This window comes from Phycodurus eques, chromosome 1 (genome assembly GCF_024500275.1).
Source record: "Phycodurus eques isolate BA_2022a chromosome 1, UOR_Pequ_1.1, whole genome shotgun sequence".
Taxonomy (NCBI): domain Eukaryota; kingdom Metazoa; phylum Chordata; class Actinopteri; order Syngnathiformes; family Syngnathidae; genus Phycodurus; species Phycodurus eques.
The window spans coordinates 48,728,730-48,745,807 of NC_084525.1; the positions used below are offsets into that span (position 1 = coordinate 48,728,730).

General features: G+C 43.3%; 2 protein-coding genes and 1 pseudogene across 6 annotated transcripts; all 3 read left to right on the plus strand.

The window, feature by feature from the left end:
* The first annotated feature begins 228 nt into the window (after nt 1-228).
* Nucleotides 229-7,295, plus strand: arhgef3l (Rho guanine nucleotide exchange factor (GEF) 3, like). Of its 4 annotated transcripts, none has more exons than XM_061697151.1 (13): nt 229-451; nt 678-729; nt 813-863; nt 2,119-2,205; nt 2,316-2,423; nt 2,496-2,654; nt 2,875-2,937; nt 3,573-3,669; nt 4,520-4,596; nt 4,760-4,975; nt 5,135-5,305; nt 5,852-6,044; nt 6,126-7,295. In XM_061697151.1, exons 1-13 carry the CDS (start codon nt 420-422, stop codon nt 6,371-6,373), a joined length of 1,554 nt encoding a protein of 517 aa, XP_061553135.1. In that variant the 5' UTR covers nt 229-419; the 3' UTR covers nt 6,374-7,295. The 4 variants fall into 4 exon arrangements, with proteins under 4 accessions (XP_061553135.1, XP_061553125.1, XP_061553107.1 ...); XM_061697141.1 differs by having other exon boundaries at nt 816-863; nt 4,718-4,975; XM_061697123.1 differs by having other exon boundaries at nt 4,718-4,975; nt 6,126-7,293.
* Nucleotides 7,063-11,973, plus strand: usp21 (ubiquitin specific peptidase 21). 2 transcript variants are annotated; one of them, XM_061697164.1, is made up of 11 exons: nt 7,063-7,389; nt 7,725-7,781; nt 7,860-7,977; nt 8,058-8,172; nt 8,513-8,632; nt 8,706-8,770; nt 8,854-9,041; nt 9,586-9,664; nt 9,748-9,855; nt 10,104-10,218; nt 10,376-11,973. In XM_061697164.1, exons 1-11 carry the CDS (start codon nt 7,063-7,065, stop codon nt 10,467-10,469), a joined length of 1,386 nt encoding a protein of 461 aa, XP_061553148.1. In that variant the 3' UTR covers nt 10,470-11,973. The 2 variants fall into 2 exon arrangements, with proteins under 2 accessions (XP_061553148.1, XP_061553158.1); XM_061697174.1 differs by having other exon boundaries at nt 7,728-7,781.
* Nucleotides 11,974-12,268: 295 nt separating this feature from the next.
* Nucleotides 12,269-17,002, plus strand: LOC133413167 (rho-related GTP-binding protein RhoA-C-like; annotated as a pseudogene).
* Nucleotides 17,003-17,078: the final 76 nt, after the last annotated feature.

Genomic DNA, 17,078 nt, shown 5'->3' on the forward strand with positions numbered 1-17,078 from the left:
AATTTTACTAGTAATTACTAACACTAAAGCAAGTATGCGTTCACAAAATCGACTCTCACTTCCTCTTCTCTTCATAAAGCATTGCAGCTTGAATTCAGTCATCCATTTGTCAGATTCAAGTAATGTGTGTCAGATACAAGTTTCTTTTTTTTTTTTTTTTCTTTTCTTTTTTTTTTTTTTTTTTTTTTTAAACACATAGCTACCCGACAAGAGCGGGTACATTGTGAAGTACGACTCAGAAGGATGTGGTTGAGTGTGAGATAACGAAGCAAATTAGGTGGAAGGAGTTGCGCTGCTGTCTGCACAACTGCGCAGCGGAACTTTATAACTAAAACAAGTGGGCTTGTCTGGTTTTTAACATTCTTTTGGGGAGCGGGGGGGGATGTGATGGATTTGTGACAAGGATTTGATGACAGAAGATGGAAGAGAGCTTTGAGATGAGGACATCCTGGTATGTCTGCTTTCTGCCTATGTCCAAAACTAATTGATGTGACTATCTAGTGTTTTGAATATTTGTATCCTACCTTGCATCCATATATAATGGGGTACAGAGGTATACTTAATTTCGGGAAATTAAAGAATAAATATTTGGTTATACATTTGTTCAGTTTTTTTTGTTGTTTTTTTTTCCCCCTTGATTTATTTTTGAGAAAATAATTTTGAAAATATTTTTGGAGGTCACAAAGAGCAGGAGAAACGCAGTCCACCACAGCCTGTGACCATGCCGGAGTAAGTCTTTGCATTTGGGCCCCAAACATATCAACGGATCATCCCCCGAAAAACATTAAACTCACACCATTGTCTCATTTTAGAAGAAGAGAAAACAAGACTCGACTCCTGAACCTGTGATCAGAATCACAGAGGTGAGTTGTCTCTTTAATTCCTATCTTGATTTCTTTGTTAGCAGCGGATGTGAGGCAACCTTATCTCGGTGAGCACAGAGAGGAGAGCGAATGAGTGCACTAAAGCGTTTAACGTAGCTGATTTTGTCTTGTTTTAGGATTTCGAATTATCACGGAAGCGTCTCGCTGCCGACGGTTTCGAACACATTTGATTTTTCCATTTACAACGAAAGCCAGCAGTCCTGTTGCTGAACTACACAGGCACACTTTCAACACTCTTCCTCTTTGAAAGAGTCACACAGGAAATGAGAGGGCCCCGCCATGCAACATCACTCTTTGACTCTACTGAGCTCTCATGACTCTCCTGAGTTTGCCCCATTTATCTTGTAGGTGTACAGTGGATATACAAAGTCTACACACCCCCGTTCAAATGCAATTTTTTTGTTATATGAAAAACAATTAGACCAAGCTAAACAATTTCAAAACTTTTTCCACTATTAATGTGGCCTATAATCTGTATAACTCAATAGTTTGTGTGTGTGTGTGTGTGTGCGTGCGTGCGTGCGTGCGTGCGAACCCTCTTATTACAGAGGATAATGATGAGCAGTGTTGTGTTTGCGCCAACCAATCATACCTTTTGAAATTATGTTCCAAAAGTTTAACCTTGGTTTTTTTTGCGGACCACAACACACACGTTTGAGAGATTTTTTTTTTATAGTCTGATGAATCCAAGTTTGATCTTGTTAGCCATAATAATAGCCAAAAGAACACCGTACCGACAGTGACACATGGCGGCGGCAGCATCATGAATAGGAGCTTTTTTTCTTCAACTGGAACTGGAGCTTAAGGGAAGGTGGAAGCAATTATGAACACTTCGAAATACTAGTCAGTGTTAACACAAAACCTTCAGGCTTCTGCTGTCGGGAAAAAAAAAAAATAACAATAATATTGTCAGGAAAAGCCCACTAGCACATCTGAAATAGATCTTGAGTTCATCAGAAGCACTTAAAATGGCAGCGGGTCCCATTTAGCATGAGTTTAGATGTAATTAGTCAATTCTGAACACAGACACAACCCAGTTTAAGAGGGTGTGCACACTTGTGCAACTATATTATTTCAGTTGTTTATTTTCACAGGTGCAGGTAATTGGTCACATTTCACATGATTTGTTGGTCTTAGTTTTATATGAGAAAAACCTGGCATTTGAGCAGGGGTGTGTAGACTTTTTACAGCCACAGTATGCATTTGTCCTCTTCTGTTTTGCCCGGATGATGAGGAGGAGGAGGAGGAGGAGGAGGAGGAGGAGGAAGAGCAAGAGCAAGAGGAGGATGAAATGTTGCCCCAGCAAATGAATGACTCAGAGGTGAATTTTCCATTTTAAGTCAGAGTTGGACCGCTGAGCCACCACGATGAGCTGCACGGCTCTGCTTTCTTCACGCCAGTCCAACTTTGACTTTTCGTTTTCCCTGGTAGGAGCCCAGCAACAAACGGGTCAAACCAGTGGTCAAGTCAAACAGCCTAACAGGGGTCATCACCCCGGCGAAGACCCCTGCTCTCAAACGCATCGGACAGTCCATCTCGGTAACGGCGCGGCAAAAGGTTCAGTATACTTGTCGAGTCGAACATAGCGCCCTCATTGGAGTGTTCTTCCAGCGCTCCATCAGTTTTCGAACAGAGGCTCGGCCTTTGCCCGCGCCGCCCCTGCGCTCGCGCACAAAGGGCACCTCGTTTCCACGGAGGCGCAACAGCCAGTGCTGGAGCGACACGGTGGAGAGTCACAACCTCACTGCCAAGGAGATCAAACGTCAAGAGGTGAGGAGAGCGCTCCGAGCGGCTAAATGGAGCCCAACGTGTGATGTTATTTATTGACGGCTGTGCGGAGGATTGTGAAAGAGGATGTGAGCTGGAACAGGGAGCCTCAACTTCCTTTATTGAGCGGTCAGCTGCGAGAGCTCACGTCGGCCCGTGTGCGCATCACGCATATGATGCAAGTTTGTGTGTTTGTGATTGTGTGTCCTCGCCGCCTCTGTAGGTCATCTATGAGCTGACTGAGGGGGAGCGACAACTCATCGAGGACCTCAGTCTTGTTAAGAAGGTGCACGACCACAATATACTCGCTTATACATAGTACTGTTTTTGTTCACTTTTTGGAATATCTTTGACATTATTCCCGACCCGATGTTGGCGCACTAGGCACGATTTTATATGGCGCCCCTGCCATCCGCTATTAAAAAAATAATGATCAAATAGCTTTGGTTTCACTCTTGTCTTTAATTTGTAGATTAAAATGTCACCCAATTTAAAGTAGCAAATAAAATTTGAGCTAATTATAAGTCAAAATGTACAAATGAAAAATATAATACATCTCATCTGCTATGCATGTATAATACAGTATATAATGGATTTTCTTTCCTTATATTCATATTAAATTAGATACGTTATTGTCATTTCTAGGAAATGTTGATTAGCAAATGCAAATAAGCAGTAAACTGCCATTTAATAAGATTTGGGAAAGCTTAGTTATTAGGTATTGTATTGTGAAAAAAAAGAATGCATACTTAAAAGTCTGATATATACTGTATAGGGGTAAAAAGAGAATATCTTGTAAATGCAACAAATAATAAAAGCATTTTTACTAGTGCTAACTAGTGCCATTCCCTGTATGCGGTGCCCTTGCACGCGCGCACACACTTACTTTTATTTGACCTTTGCCTTTGCGGTTGTCACCAGGTGTACTATGAGCCCATGCTGAAGCTGGACATCATGTCCGAGAGTGAACTCCGGCAGATTTTTGGCACTCTGGACTCCCTCATTCCTCTCCATGAAGGTGAACACTCACTCTCGCTTTGCACGTCATACAATAAATGATTTCATATACTGTACACTCATTCAACATATCGCAAAGTTCTGACCATGCAAAGGTAAGAATGCTCAGTTTAGATTTTAGAACGGTATTAATTTCAGTTGTGTCAAAATGCACAGTATAATAATGCAGAGCGGTGGTTCTAATAATCTGGTTACTTTATTTAGCATCATGACGACATCATCACAGACTTCATTTTTCTTGCTGAAATTTGTACCAAAATTGCAAATTGTCTTCTTTTTTTTTTTTTTTTTTAACCAAACAATTTGTTGAGATAAAATCAGCAATAGTTGAAACTACCAGTTATTATTGTAATAACATGATTAATACGATGAGATGATTATACATTTATATGGCGGCTTCGAGTCGACACCAAGGCAAACCGTAAGTTCAAATTTACAAAAAAATAATGAAAGCATTGGTTTCCTTATTAAAGCAGCACTCGTTAGATTTATTTTAATTGTTTAGATGCGCCTAATGTTGTGGTCGGCGGGTTTATACAAAGCACACATGCAACTTCCTGTTTGTGTTTGCTGTCATGTTGCTATAAAAATAAAATAAATAAAAGACATTTCGAAACAGCTTTTGGCAGGATGTAGTGCTGGACATAAAAACAGTAAAATGTAAATATACATATTGTTGCCTCACTGTCTGGAATAGGCTGACTTTAGCGCTGTATTGGACGTTCATCATGCATTGTGTGCAAGTCTCTATTATTATTGTTGGCCTTTAAGACTGTGATGTTGTCATGAGAATTCACCCGATTGAAGAGCCTGCTTTTGCTCCCCCCCCCACCCCCCCAAAAAAAAAAAAGATCTGCTAAGCCGTCTTGAGCGTCTGAGGGGGTCGAAGAAAACTGTGGGCGAGGTGGCTCCCACTCTCATGAATTGGGTTGGTATATTTGCTACTGTTTTTTGGTGTGTTTTTTTCCCCCCCACCCCCACATTTTCTGATAGTCACAACCACCGCTCTTGTTCCTGACCCTCTCGCCTCACCTCCTCGCACTGAGCAGTTTCCTTGCCTGGAAGCCTATGTCACATACTGCTGCAACCAGGTGGAGGCCAAAGCGCTGCTGGACCACAAGAAGCACGAGAAGCGAGTGGAGCAGTTCTTGCGCCTGTGCCAGGAGTCGTCGTTTAGCAGGAAACTGGGCCTCTGGAACTTTCTGGATCTCCCTCGAAGCCGTTTGGTGAAATATCCTCTTTTGCTGAAAGAGATTCAGAAGTGCACACCTGCTGAGCATCCCGATGAGTTTACATTGCCTGATGCAGTGAGTGAATATGAAGACATTTTACTGAATAAAACTACATTGCATGGTTGCGCGTGGGAGGTAGTTCTCAGTTTTAAAAAGCTGATGACCCCTAATTGTGGGGTCTGACACGACGAGTATTGTACAGTTTATTTTTCTGATTCAATTCTATATGCTTAGTTGCAAGTGATCCAGAGCATTGTGGCGGAGGTGAACAAAAAGACTGGTGAAGCTGAGTGTCAGTTCTACCGGCGGGGGCTCACCTACCTCGAAGATTGCCAGAGACTTCCCGAGATCCAGCAGTCACGCTTCCTCTACTGCCACGGGGAGCTCAAGAACAATAAGGGCCAGGTAACGTCCATTTGCTTCATCTTATGGTTCGCCAACTGAGAAACCGTTTTTGGTCTGATAATGAACAGAACTTGTTGAAGGCGGAGTCCTGCATGCCTTTGTTTTATTTACACAACACTACAGGCCTCCAAATAAACAGCCAACCTGATATAAATGCAAGTGGAATGTCCTTCCGTTTATTTTAGCATTAAAAAAAAAAAAAAAAAAAAAAGGTGATTTGGGTTAAAGAGATTCAACATACTGTACCGGTACATTACAGAAACATAGAAAAGAATACATTGATAACTGCCAATGTTGTTCATTTAGAGCAGCAGTGAAAACAAACCTTCCATTAAGCACTGGCCTAATACATTTCTTAAACCTACACGTGTGTCAGAAAAGGTATAGACAGATGAGGAGTATCAGAATAAATTTCAAATCCAAACTACGTTTTCGCCTTCGACGTAATCCTGGAGTCTCACGCACGTTCCCAGGCTACTCTGCCAAACCTTCATGCACCCCTGGAAGGATTCTTAGACTGCCGACTGTGTCGTTTGTGTGCGTCAGCGTCTGCGTGTGTTCCTGTTTGAGCTGGCTCTGGTGCTGACCAGACCGGGAGAAGACCGGGAAGGAGGCCACGTCTTCCAAGTCTACAGGCAACCTCTTCCCAACGCCTCCTTAAACCTGGAGGTGATCCCAGATGGGGAAGTGGCCGGCGGGGGTTCCTTCAGAGGAGCTTTCACGGGGGGCAATGACAAAGGTGAGGCTTTTGCATGCAAACAAACGTGATGTGCGTGGATCGATAACTTCTCCTCCCCTCCGCCTCCTTTTGCCCTCCTAGTGAAAAACTGTTTTCGCGTAAGCAGCAGGGGGCGCTCCAAGGCCCACTCCTACAGCCTGCAGGCCAACGACTCCTTCAGCAAGCAACAGTGGGTCACGTGTCTACGCCAGGCCGTGGTCCAGTCTCGAGACAGGAAGGCCCAGAGCAGACAGTCGGTGGCGCCTCCGCACTCTGACCCCACTCTGTGTCACATCGCCGACCTCAGCCTCAGCTGCGACGCCGACATGGCCGACGTCACCGGCCGCTGAGCCGTTGCGCGGGCGGCCTCTTGCGTGTCTCTTGAGTTGTGCAATGGGCTTTTTGTTCCCTTTTGGATGACCCACCCCTCCCGCCCACTGAATGGCTTTACCTTGTACAGCTGTGGAACCATCTTACTGAATGTACATTTACCGTGTGTGAATCTTTTTTTAATTAATAAACGCCAAAGTTTGTTCATGAAAGTGCTACGCAGAGATGTGGTGTCTAAGTACAAAGCCGTCGAGAAGGAGCGAGAAAAGATTAGAGATGATTATCCTCCCTCGCCTTTCTCCCTTACCCACTTTCTTTGACGCCAGCGACGGAGCAGGACACGGACGTAGACTTTCATTTAGCCTGCACACACACACACACACACACACACACACACACACAGAGAGTGAAACAGTAGCCATGCCCTCAATGCATTTTTCAAAGCTCAGCAGGTGATGGGAACAGTTAGGTCGGGACTTTGTGTTCGCAGATGAGCTTGGCCAAGTGATCAGGTGAGTCCGAAATGTTTCTTTACCGAGGTTAATGATATTTATTTTTTCGCCCTCTCAAAACTATATTTCGTGTACATAATATTCAGCTTTGAATTTTGTGGTCAGAGCCTGATTCGATTTGCTTTGCAAGACGTGATCGTGAAAAAGAACCTTCAGTCACGACGGATCAGCTGGATTTATTTGAGGCTACTCATTTTATGCTTCATCCTGTTTTGCATTTGCAGAGACAAGGGATCGTACCCTGCTGTGCTTCAGTCATTCAAAAAGCCGACGAGGCTTATGAGCTACCACCTTATTCCGGTCACCTTTCCCCCGCACGTGAAAGAACAACCCCCGTGCCCGAGAGCCTCGTCGGTCGACGCGTCAGGATGCCCGGAGCCGACGGCGCCGAGGAGGGGGGTTCGTGCAAGGCCTTGTGTCGAAACCTGGTGTCCCAGAACGGCCTGCAGAGAGAGACAGCTGATATCTCGCAGTCTGTCCTCTACACCTCCCTGATGGGCCTTCTGCTGGTCGCCGACAACGAGGTGTGCGCCACGCAATCGTGCCAACCGAATCGTGTCTTCCTTTTGTTCCTGGGGTTGCATTTGAGGATCAAAAGCAACTCTATGAGGCTTTCCTGCAGGGAGTGCACACATCAATGCGCCCGTGTTTAAACACGCCTTGGTCTCTAATAGGATGAATGTTTGCGACTGACCTCCTTTTAGACTTTCTTGTTTTGCTAATGAGATAAGAAGGCTAAATCTGTCCTGGCGTGCACACAAATAGACACACTGACACGCCGGGGTTAAGGCAGACGCACATGGGTCAAATAATGCAACGCAGTTTTTTTTGTTTTTTTTTTGTCTTGCTTTACTTTTAGAAGGAGATCCTTGCATTAGGAAGTGGAAGGGCTGGTCTTAGAAACATTGGCAACACAGTGAGTAAAGATTTTTCTTCCCAAAGCATTATTTGAGGTCAGCGTGTTCACTCTGCTTGCTTTTTGGTCCCCGTGTAGTGTTTCTTGAATGCAATAGTCCAGTGTTTGTCTCACACTCGTGGCCTGCGGGACTACTGCCTCCTAAAGTCCTACAGACATGACAAATTCTCGAAGGAGGAGCCAAGACTTACAGAAGGTAAGTCACTCATCCATCATTCGCTACATTTTCATTCTTTAGTTGTGTGCTCATTGTTATTTATTATCCTCCAATACAAGCGTTCTCCCAAGTATTGTCTGGACTTTGGAGTACAAAAGAAGAGGACACAGTTGTAAATCCACGACAGTTTTACAACAGTTTCAGAGATGCTGTGCCTTACTTCAGCGGTTACAGGTAGAAATACTTGATTTCAGTACCTCATTTCTTTGTTTCTATTTATTTAAAAGTTAAGCTTTACTTTTCACCACTATGAAAATGTTGTTTACACTTGTAAATAAGTTGCTGTGTGTCAGTTACCAAGTTGGATACATTCTTGTTGTGTTTTTTTTTACTTGTTTATTTATTCCGAAAGAACTTAAGTTGGTATTTAAAATCGTTTTTTTTCCCTTAACATTTTTGATAAATATATATTTTTAAATTAGGTATTGTGTAAAATAATAATTTGTTTGCTGATCCAAATGATGTTTATTTATTTATTTATTTTTTGCTTGATTTCTGTCTGTATTCTTTCTAGTCAACAGGATGCTCAGGAGTTTCTCAGGTTCCTTTTGGAAAAGCTACACACTGAAATCAACCGCAAGCCCAACATTAGGCGGCCACTGAAGGACCCAGAGCAAAAATATGCCAGATTTAGGTGTGTGTGTGGGGGGGGTCTTCAAAAGGTCCTGACCCTCATATGATTTCCCTCATTTTAAAATCCTCATCAGGATTTCTGAAGAGGCAGCTGCCACATGGAAGAAGCACTTGGAGAACGACGACAGCAAGATAGTCGGTAAGAAGCATGCTGGCGTCAACTTTCCCTTCTTGACGCGAGCAACAGCTAACTGCCTCGCCGCCGCCCTCCCCCCCTGACAGATGTGTTCTCGGGCCAGCTGCGCAGCTCGCTACACTGCTCCGTGTGCTCCCACTACTCCAACACATTCGATGTGTTCTGTGACCTGTCGCTGCCTATTCCCAAACGCTGCGTGGCTGGAGAGGTGAAGCTGAAGGAGTGCTTGGACCTCTTCTCCCAGGAGGAGAGACTGGACAAGGAGAATTCACCTGTGAGTGCTGAGGGCAGATTTAAAAGGGATCATACTTTAATGTGGCAACACATATTTGGCACTGAAACTACCACTGGTGTCAAACATTGCAACATGAATGTGCTTTTAGTTTGCAACCTGTGAGCACTAATGGAGCCATCTCTCCATGTGAATGCTCGTGAAACTGTGACCTTTGACCGCTCAGAAAACCAGCAACCAGTATCTCTTTTGTATATTTAAGCGCGAGCTCACCCATTGAACGCGAATGCGCACGTAGGTGTGTGTTGACGTAACGTGCGGCGGCCGAGGCATTCCTGCTTCTTTTTCTTTTTCTTGTTTCACGAAGACGATGCCGGCCCACATTCCACACGTGTCACGACAGCCTCCTTTCAAAAGGAGGCAGACATTGTCTTACTTGCAATCAACGGCCACCTCCCCACTAAAAATATGAAAGCAAAGCTGCCGAGCAACTGAGGATTTATATTTCGCTGCACAGGCGAAGAAGAGAAGCACTCGACCTTTCACTTGTTTGCAACTTACTTACAAAATGCTGTGTGTTTTTCAGATGTGCGAGAGGTGTAACAGGCACACAGAGAGCACGAAGCGGATGTCCATTCAGAGGTTTCCCCATGTTATCGTGATACGTATCCTCAACCATCATTCTTATTGATTAGCCCGCTTGCCTACATTGAATGTAATGGCTACGAGACTTAACGCGCTCAATTAGACCTGAACCGTTTCACGACGTCACGGTGGTCGATCAGTAAAAGCACCGCCTATGTGTCCTTCCCACTCACCGACCTTGACCTCGGGCCCTACGGACCTCTTGACTGTGGTAACTGTACTTTTTCTCATGCATGTGCACGTACTGTATGTGTGTCACTGTGATTGATTTTCTTCATTCCTGCGCAAGGAAAAGTACACTGATTTTTTGTCTTTCTCATTATTTCCAATTATTCCTTTTTGTCCATTCTTTAAAATACAAAAGAGTCTAACAGTATTTTTTTTTTTTCATTTGATAATGTATATCTTAGAATTAGAAAGTGGCAAGAATGATTTGTGTGCCTCTGTATGTCCTTAAAGGGCCAGTATTGTATGATTTATATGCAATATGTAACCACGTGGGGACTGTCAACATGGGTCACTACACCGCCTGTTGTTCTGACGACAATGGATGGTGTTACTACAATGACTCCAGGTGAGACTGCATTGAAAACATTTCGTTTTATCCAATGCCCATTGAAAGCGATGTAATTCCTTTGAATTGTCATCGCTATCTTGCATGCATCTGTTCTGACGCACATTCCTATCAAAACTACAAGACGTTCTCATGGTTACTCTCGGTCTGCCGACAGTGTAACACCGCTTCCCGAGACCCAGCTTCAGACCAATCAAGCCTACGTGTTATTCTACCGGCGCAGCAACAACGCCATCACTACAAGGAACTAGACCGCTTGAGAGCCAATCGGAGACGTTTTTACCTTCAGTGACCATAGAAACCAACACAGTGCGGCCGTGCTCTCATTCATGAGCTTTTCGACCCCAAAGAAACGTGCGCTCCAAAAGGCAGATTAGATCAACCGGGACCACGACCGAGCGTATTGTGAAGAGGTGGTTTTCTCAAGGAGAAGAAGCTGAAGCGAGTGAGTGAGAAGACAGCTGAGGTGCACTGTGGCCTTAAGAATATTTATGCCCAAGTTGTCGGAGCAGATTGTGAACACTGACGCAAAGCTCTCATGATTGACAAGATGACGCCCGATAAGCGCAACCACCTCGACTCCAGAGCTCAAGGACATTGTTACATAACACTTGTATGTTTTGTTTCTAATCTTTGTGCCACTATTTTGTGAATGTATGTAAACAGACACAAGGAATGAACGTATACTTTGTGTGTGTGTGTTTCCAAGCGTATGCAGATCGATCCATTTTCTACTGTTAATTCTATGCGGGCTCATGTGCAAACAGGAGCCTAACCCAGCTGACTTGGGGCGACAGGTGGACTGGTTGCACTTACAGACAGACAGACAGACAACAAACAAACAACCAGTCACTCTCACATTCCCACCGACAGTACACAATTTAGTATTTATTTAATGCGTCAGTGGTATGTGGAAGGAAATCCGAGTACCTGAAATCCCCACGTAAGCACACACCCCAGCTCAGTCCCGACCCTCATGAGGACACGCGGCATAATAGAAAGATGGATGCTCATTAAAAGAGAATGGCTAAGACTAGCGATTAGCCTCGCTAGCTTGGGCTATTACGATTGCTGCTAGTTTTTAAATATTCTTCGCGGTGAGGAACGAGGGCAGCTTAATTTCCGTCACCCAAATTTCATGTCCGTTAGTCGCTGGCAATGACTGTGTGAAAACGAGAACTTGATTCATATCGCAACACGCACCGCCGTCACGTCACTTGTAGTGACACCTTACCACGTTGTGCTGTAACGCTTTATCGCAGTGCGCCGTATGGCCATAGCATGCTACAAGCAGCCGGAAATGTACCAAACAACGGGACGTGTAGCATAGTGACTTTCAGAATATGGGAGTATATCCTCAAATACAACAAAAGCAAAATTTAAATAGAAGTAGTGATAGGTGAAATGCTTATTTTTTTGGGAGCCTGGCTACGATATCCCAGTTTACAACAAGCAAGGCTAAGACCGGCGGCTCGTTGAAGAGGGAAACATGCGCAGAGCTTCCACTAATTATAACAACTACATTCAGTGTGTACATCCACTTGTGTTTTGGATCATTTGTTTTTTTGTGTGTTTCTATGCTGATTCGTCTAAATATGTCTTTGACGTGAAACCGGTCCGTGACGTACAAAATGTTGGGGACTGCTGTCCTGCGCTGAAGAAAATCTTAATGACATCATCAATTAATTGACTTCAATTTGACTTTCATCACATTGTAGTTAACTTAATTGTTTTTTTGTGTCTGGTTTGTTTTTTTTTTTTGGTCACCAAATCCCTTTTTGAAATAAGTTGAACAATTATAGTTGAACTAGTCACATAATTTATTTCCGTATATGTAATATGATGTGGTGATACTGATAATACATTTATACGCTTTTATATAATTTTGTTTTTTTCCCCCCACCAATCTTCACTTGACAAAAAATATTATAATGTATGTGACATATTGTATAAACAATAACAGTTTTTAAAATTGAATAAATCACAAACAATACAACGTTGAAAAAAAAATCCCATCTCGCCCCCCCCAAATACGTACGTATTTACGCGCATGCGCCTGAATGACGGGCGGAGTCAGCCAATCGGTCAGGAAGGAAGAGGAGAGAAAGGCGGACACAGAAACATCAAGCGGTAACTCTTTTCAGCGACAGCTGTCAATCCTCACGCGAGTCTCTCTCGTGTTGACTACAAGTAGAGCGATACGCTAGTGTTTCATGTTTTCCTCATGTCGGAACGTGCATTCCGAATGGTTGTTACCAAGTGATAAAGCCACCATCCCGGCATTAGCCTCACTGCTTGCTAACGTTAGCTGCATTGACAGGCCCAAACATCGATTTGTGTGTGATAATGGATATGACGAGCAGTCTATGGGGCGGACGGATATCATTGTTAAAGACACCAAAACTATTTCTTACTTTGGTTACCTCTTTGGACCGATTAGCTTCCGTCGCACACTGGAAAACAATTTGTGCACTCGCGCAATCTAATTGGGTCCAATGTAAGAGCAGTGTCATTATTCTAGCTTTTGGAATAATAATAATAATACTTCGTTTGATAAATTGCATTGCATTATACTCGCAGTCCCCTCCAAAAGTATTGGAATGGCAAGGTCAAGAGCAAAAGTATTGGAACACGTGCCTGCTGGGTGTTTCTAGTTGCTCAGGTGTTGCCTTTTCGATTGCTTGCTTGAACATTAGATGGCGCTTGTTTTTGGCTTTGCTTTTCACCTGTTAAAACTGCATTTGCTTGTTAAGCAAACATGAAGACCGGAGAGTTGTCTATGGGAGAAAAGCAAACCATTTTGAACCTGAGAGAAGAGGGGGAAATTGCACAAACATTGGGGATAGCCAATACAACAATTTGGAATGCCCTGAAAAATAAAGAAACTACTGGTGTACTGAGCAACAGAGATCGAACACGTCAGCCAAGAGTATCGACAGCAGTTGATGCCAGAAACATTGTGAGAGCTGTGAAGAAACACCCAAAGACAAGAGTCAGTGACATCACTGCCAACCTCCACAGGGCAGGAGTGAAGGTATCACAATCCACTGTTCGAAGAAGACGTTGAGAGAAGAAATAAATATACGGGCCATACCACAAGATGCAAAGCTCTCATAAGCACAAAGAATCGGAAGGACAGATTGGATTTTGCGAAGACGTAGAGAGATGAGCCACAAAAGTTGGAACTATGTTTTCTGGACTGATGAGACCAAGATTAACCTCTACCAAAGTGATGGAATGGCCAAAGTATGGAGAAAGAAAGAAGCTGCTTATGACCCAAAACACACAAGCTCATCTGTGAAGCATGGTGGAGGTCATGTCATGGCTTAGGCTTGGATGGCTGCTTCTGAAACGGGCTCACTTGTCTTTATTGATGATGTAACTCATGATGGTAGCAGCAGAATGGATTCTGAAGTCTACAAAACCATTTTGTCAGGCAGTTTACAGAAAAATGCATCCAAACTAATCGTGAGGAGCTTCATCATGCAACAAGACAATGACCCAAAACACACTGCTAACACAACAAAGGACTTCATCGGGGTGGTGAAGGGTCTTAGACTGGCCAAGTCAATCACCAGACCTTAACCAAATAGAGCATGCATTTTACCTCCTGAAGAGGAGACTGAAGGGTGAAACCCCCAGAAACAAATAAGAACTGAAAGAGGCTGCAATAAACGCCTGGAACAGCATTTCAAAGAAGAATGCAACAGTCTGGTGAAGTCAATGGGTCTCAGGCTTGATTCGGTTATTGCAAGTAAGGGTTATGCCACCAAATATTAAAGTGTATTCACTTGAACTTAATTTTAACATTTCTGTTCCAAAACTTCAAACAAAAAGTGCTCCGTCCTGAGTTTTTAAAAAACATTTAGTTGTAAATACCACAAAATAAAAGCTTTAATTCTGAACTTTTTTCTCATAGTCATCTTTTGAGCTGAAATCCAAATGTATTCAGTATACAACAAAAACTAAGGATTTGACCTTGCCCCGGCTCCAATACTTTTGGAGGAGACTGCCGTTGTGTCATGCTTCAGTGGAACGATACACCGGTGATTAGGCTCAAAAGAGGCTTAATTGAAACAGAAAAAAAAAATAAAAATAGATCTGTCTGCAATGTGGAAAGCTGTGGCGTGGCGCTAACCTTGTTTTGAAATCTTGTTTGTAGATGGCTGCTATTAGGAAAAAGTTGGTCATTGTTGGAGATGGAGCTTGTGGGAAAACCTGTCTGCTCATCGTCTTCAGTAAGGACCAGTTCCCGGAGGTCTACGTCCCCACTGTGTTCGAGAACTATGTGGCAGACATTGAAGTGGATGGCAAACAGGTGAGATATTGGTTTTCATGTCTGGAGTTTCAAATATGTATTTGGGCATGATTTTAAAAGTGTGTGTATGTATATATGTATGTATACATACTTGGCTACTGTCAGTTCAAACGAAGAAAAGGACTCTTTTGATGACTGTAATCCAAGATTTCGAGGGGACCTGCTAATTACTTTAGGGTCCACTAGACATTGCAGGGAAGAATGCAGCTTAATGAAGTTGTGGGGTAGGTTTTGACAACTGGGTCAGAGTCACTACAGTGTCATAATTTTTTTTCCCCCAATAAGAACACTAGGGGTCGCAGTTTTTCCATTGCATTGACTTGGTTATGTGTGCAAGGGTCAATTGCCTCATGTGCAGGTGTTAGTCGCCGACTATATTTCTTTCGCGATCGTCCAGTTCATCCGCGTTCGGCCGTGTCTCTCGGTGTCCTTAGACGTGAAGGTCTTAGTGTAACTTGTCTATCGTTCTCTAAACTTTCTTAGCTATTTCTGACTAATTATGTTTTTACATTCTATAACGACGTTGATCCTCATTTCAGGTAGAACTGGCACTTTGGGATACAGCGGGTCAGGAAGACTACGACCGACTGAGGCCGCTCTCCTACCCCGACACTGATGTTATTCTCATGTGTTTTTCTGTAGACAGTCCAGACAGTTTAGGTACGTTTTGTGCAACACTTGTATCCTGAACCTTTGCCAGATTAATGTAGCATACGTAAGGTGCTAATGGTTGTTCGTCTCATGGCAGAGAACATTCCAGAAAAGTGGACGCCAGAAGTGAAACATTTCTGCCCAAATGTTCCCATCATCCTTGTGGGTAATAAAAAAGATCTGCGCAATGATGAGCACACCAGACGGGAGCTTGTGAAAATGAAACAGGTGAGGAATTTTACAACATTAATATGTTTTGTTTTGTTTTGTTGTTAAGGTCAAAGTGTAAACATTCTCCGTAAAAACTTTTTGCAGGAGCCAGTTAGATATGAAGATGGCAAAGAGATGGCGAACCGCATCAGTGCCTATGGCTATCAGGAGTGCTCTGCCAAAACCAAAGATGGTGTGCGGGAAGTCTTTGAGATGGCAACTCGAGCGGCGTTGCAGGCCAAGAAACGTGGCAAGAAGTCCACCTGCCTTCTGTTCTAGGCTGTGGCACAATGGGACGTTACCCTCAAGTGCAGACGCAGAGCTTGCATTGAGAATTTGATGTTGGGGAAGTCCCCCAAAAACTTGTGTGGATGCTCAATTTCTGATCGCCCCATCGCACATCAGCAAGCTCAGGCAGATTTGATGTAATTTGATAGGCATTGAAACTTTGGTCCCTGGCTTTTTATTTAAGATTTAACTTGGGTCTAATCAGAACTTTCTAAAAGTCAGCTGGACGGATGGGGAGGGATGGGTTAAAGTCCATTAATTGAGGAGTTCACATGTGCCATGATAGGAATGAAGACAGAAAAAGGTCTTCCAGGCCAAAGACAATGGAGACATCTGACAGATCAAAAAAAGTGTCCGGGTGTTTTTAAGTATACAGTGTCGCCTACACATAGTGCCTTGAGCAGCAGCAGTAGGAACATGTTCAGAACCTCATTTCAATGAGGTATCATTCCTCATTGGTAGTGTAGTTTTACCTCTGCAATTGGCCTATGTTCTGACTCGGGCACTATGCAGGGGGATGCCTCAACCAGATTCAACGAGAGATCCCCCTCCCCCCACCCCGGCCCCCCCAACGAATATCTTAACTATACAGTAGTGTATAGTGCTGTTTTCTCCAGTGCAGGTCTGCATGCAGTGAATGTGTGTACATTGTTATATTGTTTATGTACTACAGTATGTGCATGGAAAGGCATTCTGTGACACTGAACTAAATCCCTTATTTCCATGCCAAAGTTACTGCTGAAAGCCATATTGTGTGGCTCAGGCCGGTAAAGGAATGAACAGCCTCTCAAGAGTGATACTGAAACCTCCACTTTATGAAAGGCCATATATGTCGATAGAGGTGCAATCAGGTTAATTATCGTGTGACTTTTAGGACCTTTGTGTGTGCATGCGCACACTTAAGATTTGATTGTTTAAATCAGTAGTTAAAGTCATGAGTGGTGTCGTTAATACATTGAATATTTGTAATAGATGATCGTTTTATTACAATAAATTTCAAGATGTACTGTATGTCTCACAAGGCCTTGTAAAGACATTTTAATGATGCGTTTTTGATTCAATCAAATTCCTTGATTGTCACTGTTGTGCTATGACTTTTTTAATGTAAACTATAATTTTCTTTGTTTTTACTCTTAATCCTATTAATATGTTTAGGTTCGTCCTCAATTGTAACTTTAGCATCGTTTAATTCATTGAAGCGGTCAAGCTTGGGGTGCAAGGTTTTTGGAAAGTGGTATACCAGATGTTAAGTGTTTGTTTTTGGACTGTGACCCTTGGATTTTTATTGTTTCCTCAAATAAAGCTGGTTATGAGAGATTTCTGTTTAAAACCCATGCAAGTTTTCTTTAAAGGGGATTTTGGCAGGGGCATGTCATGGGCATATTTATCAAGA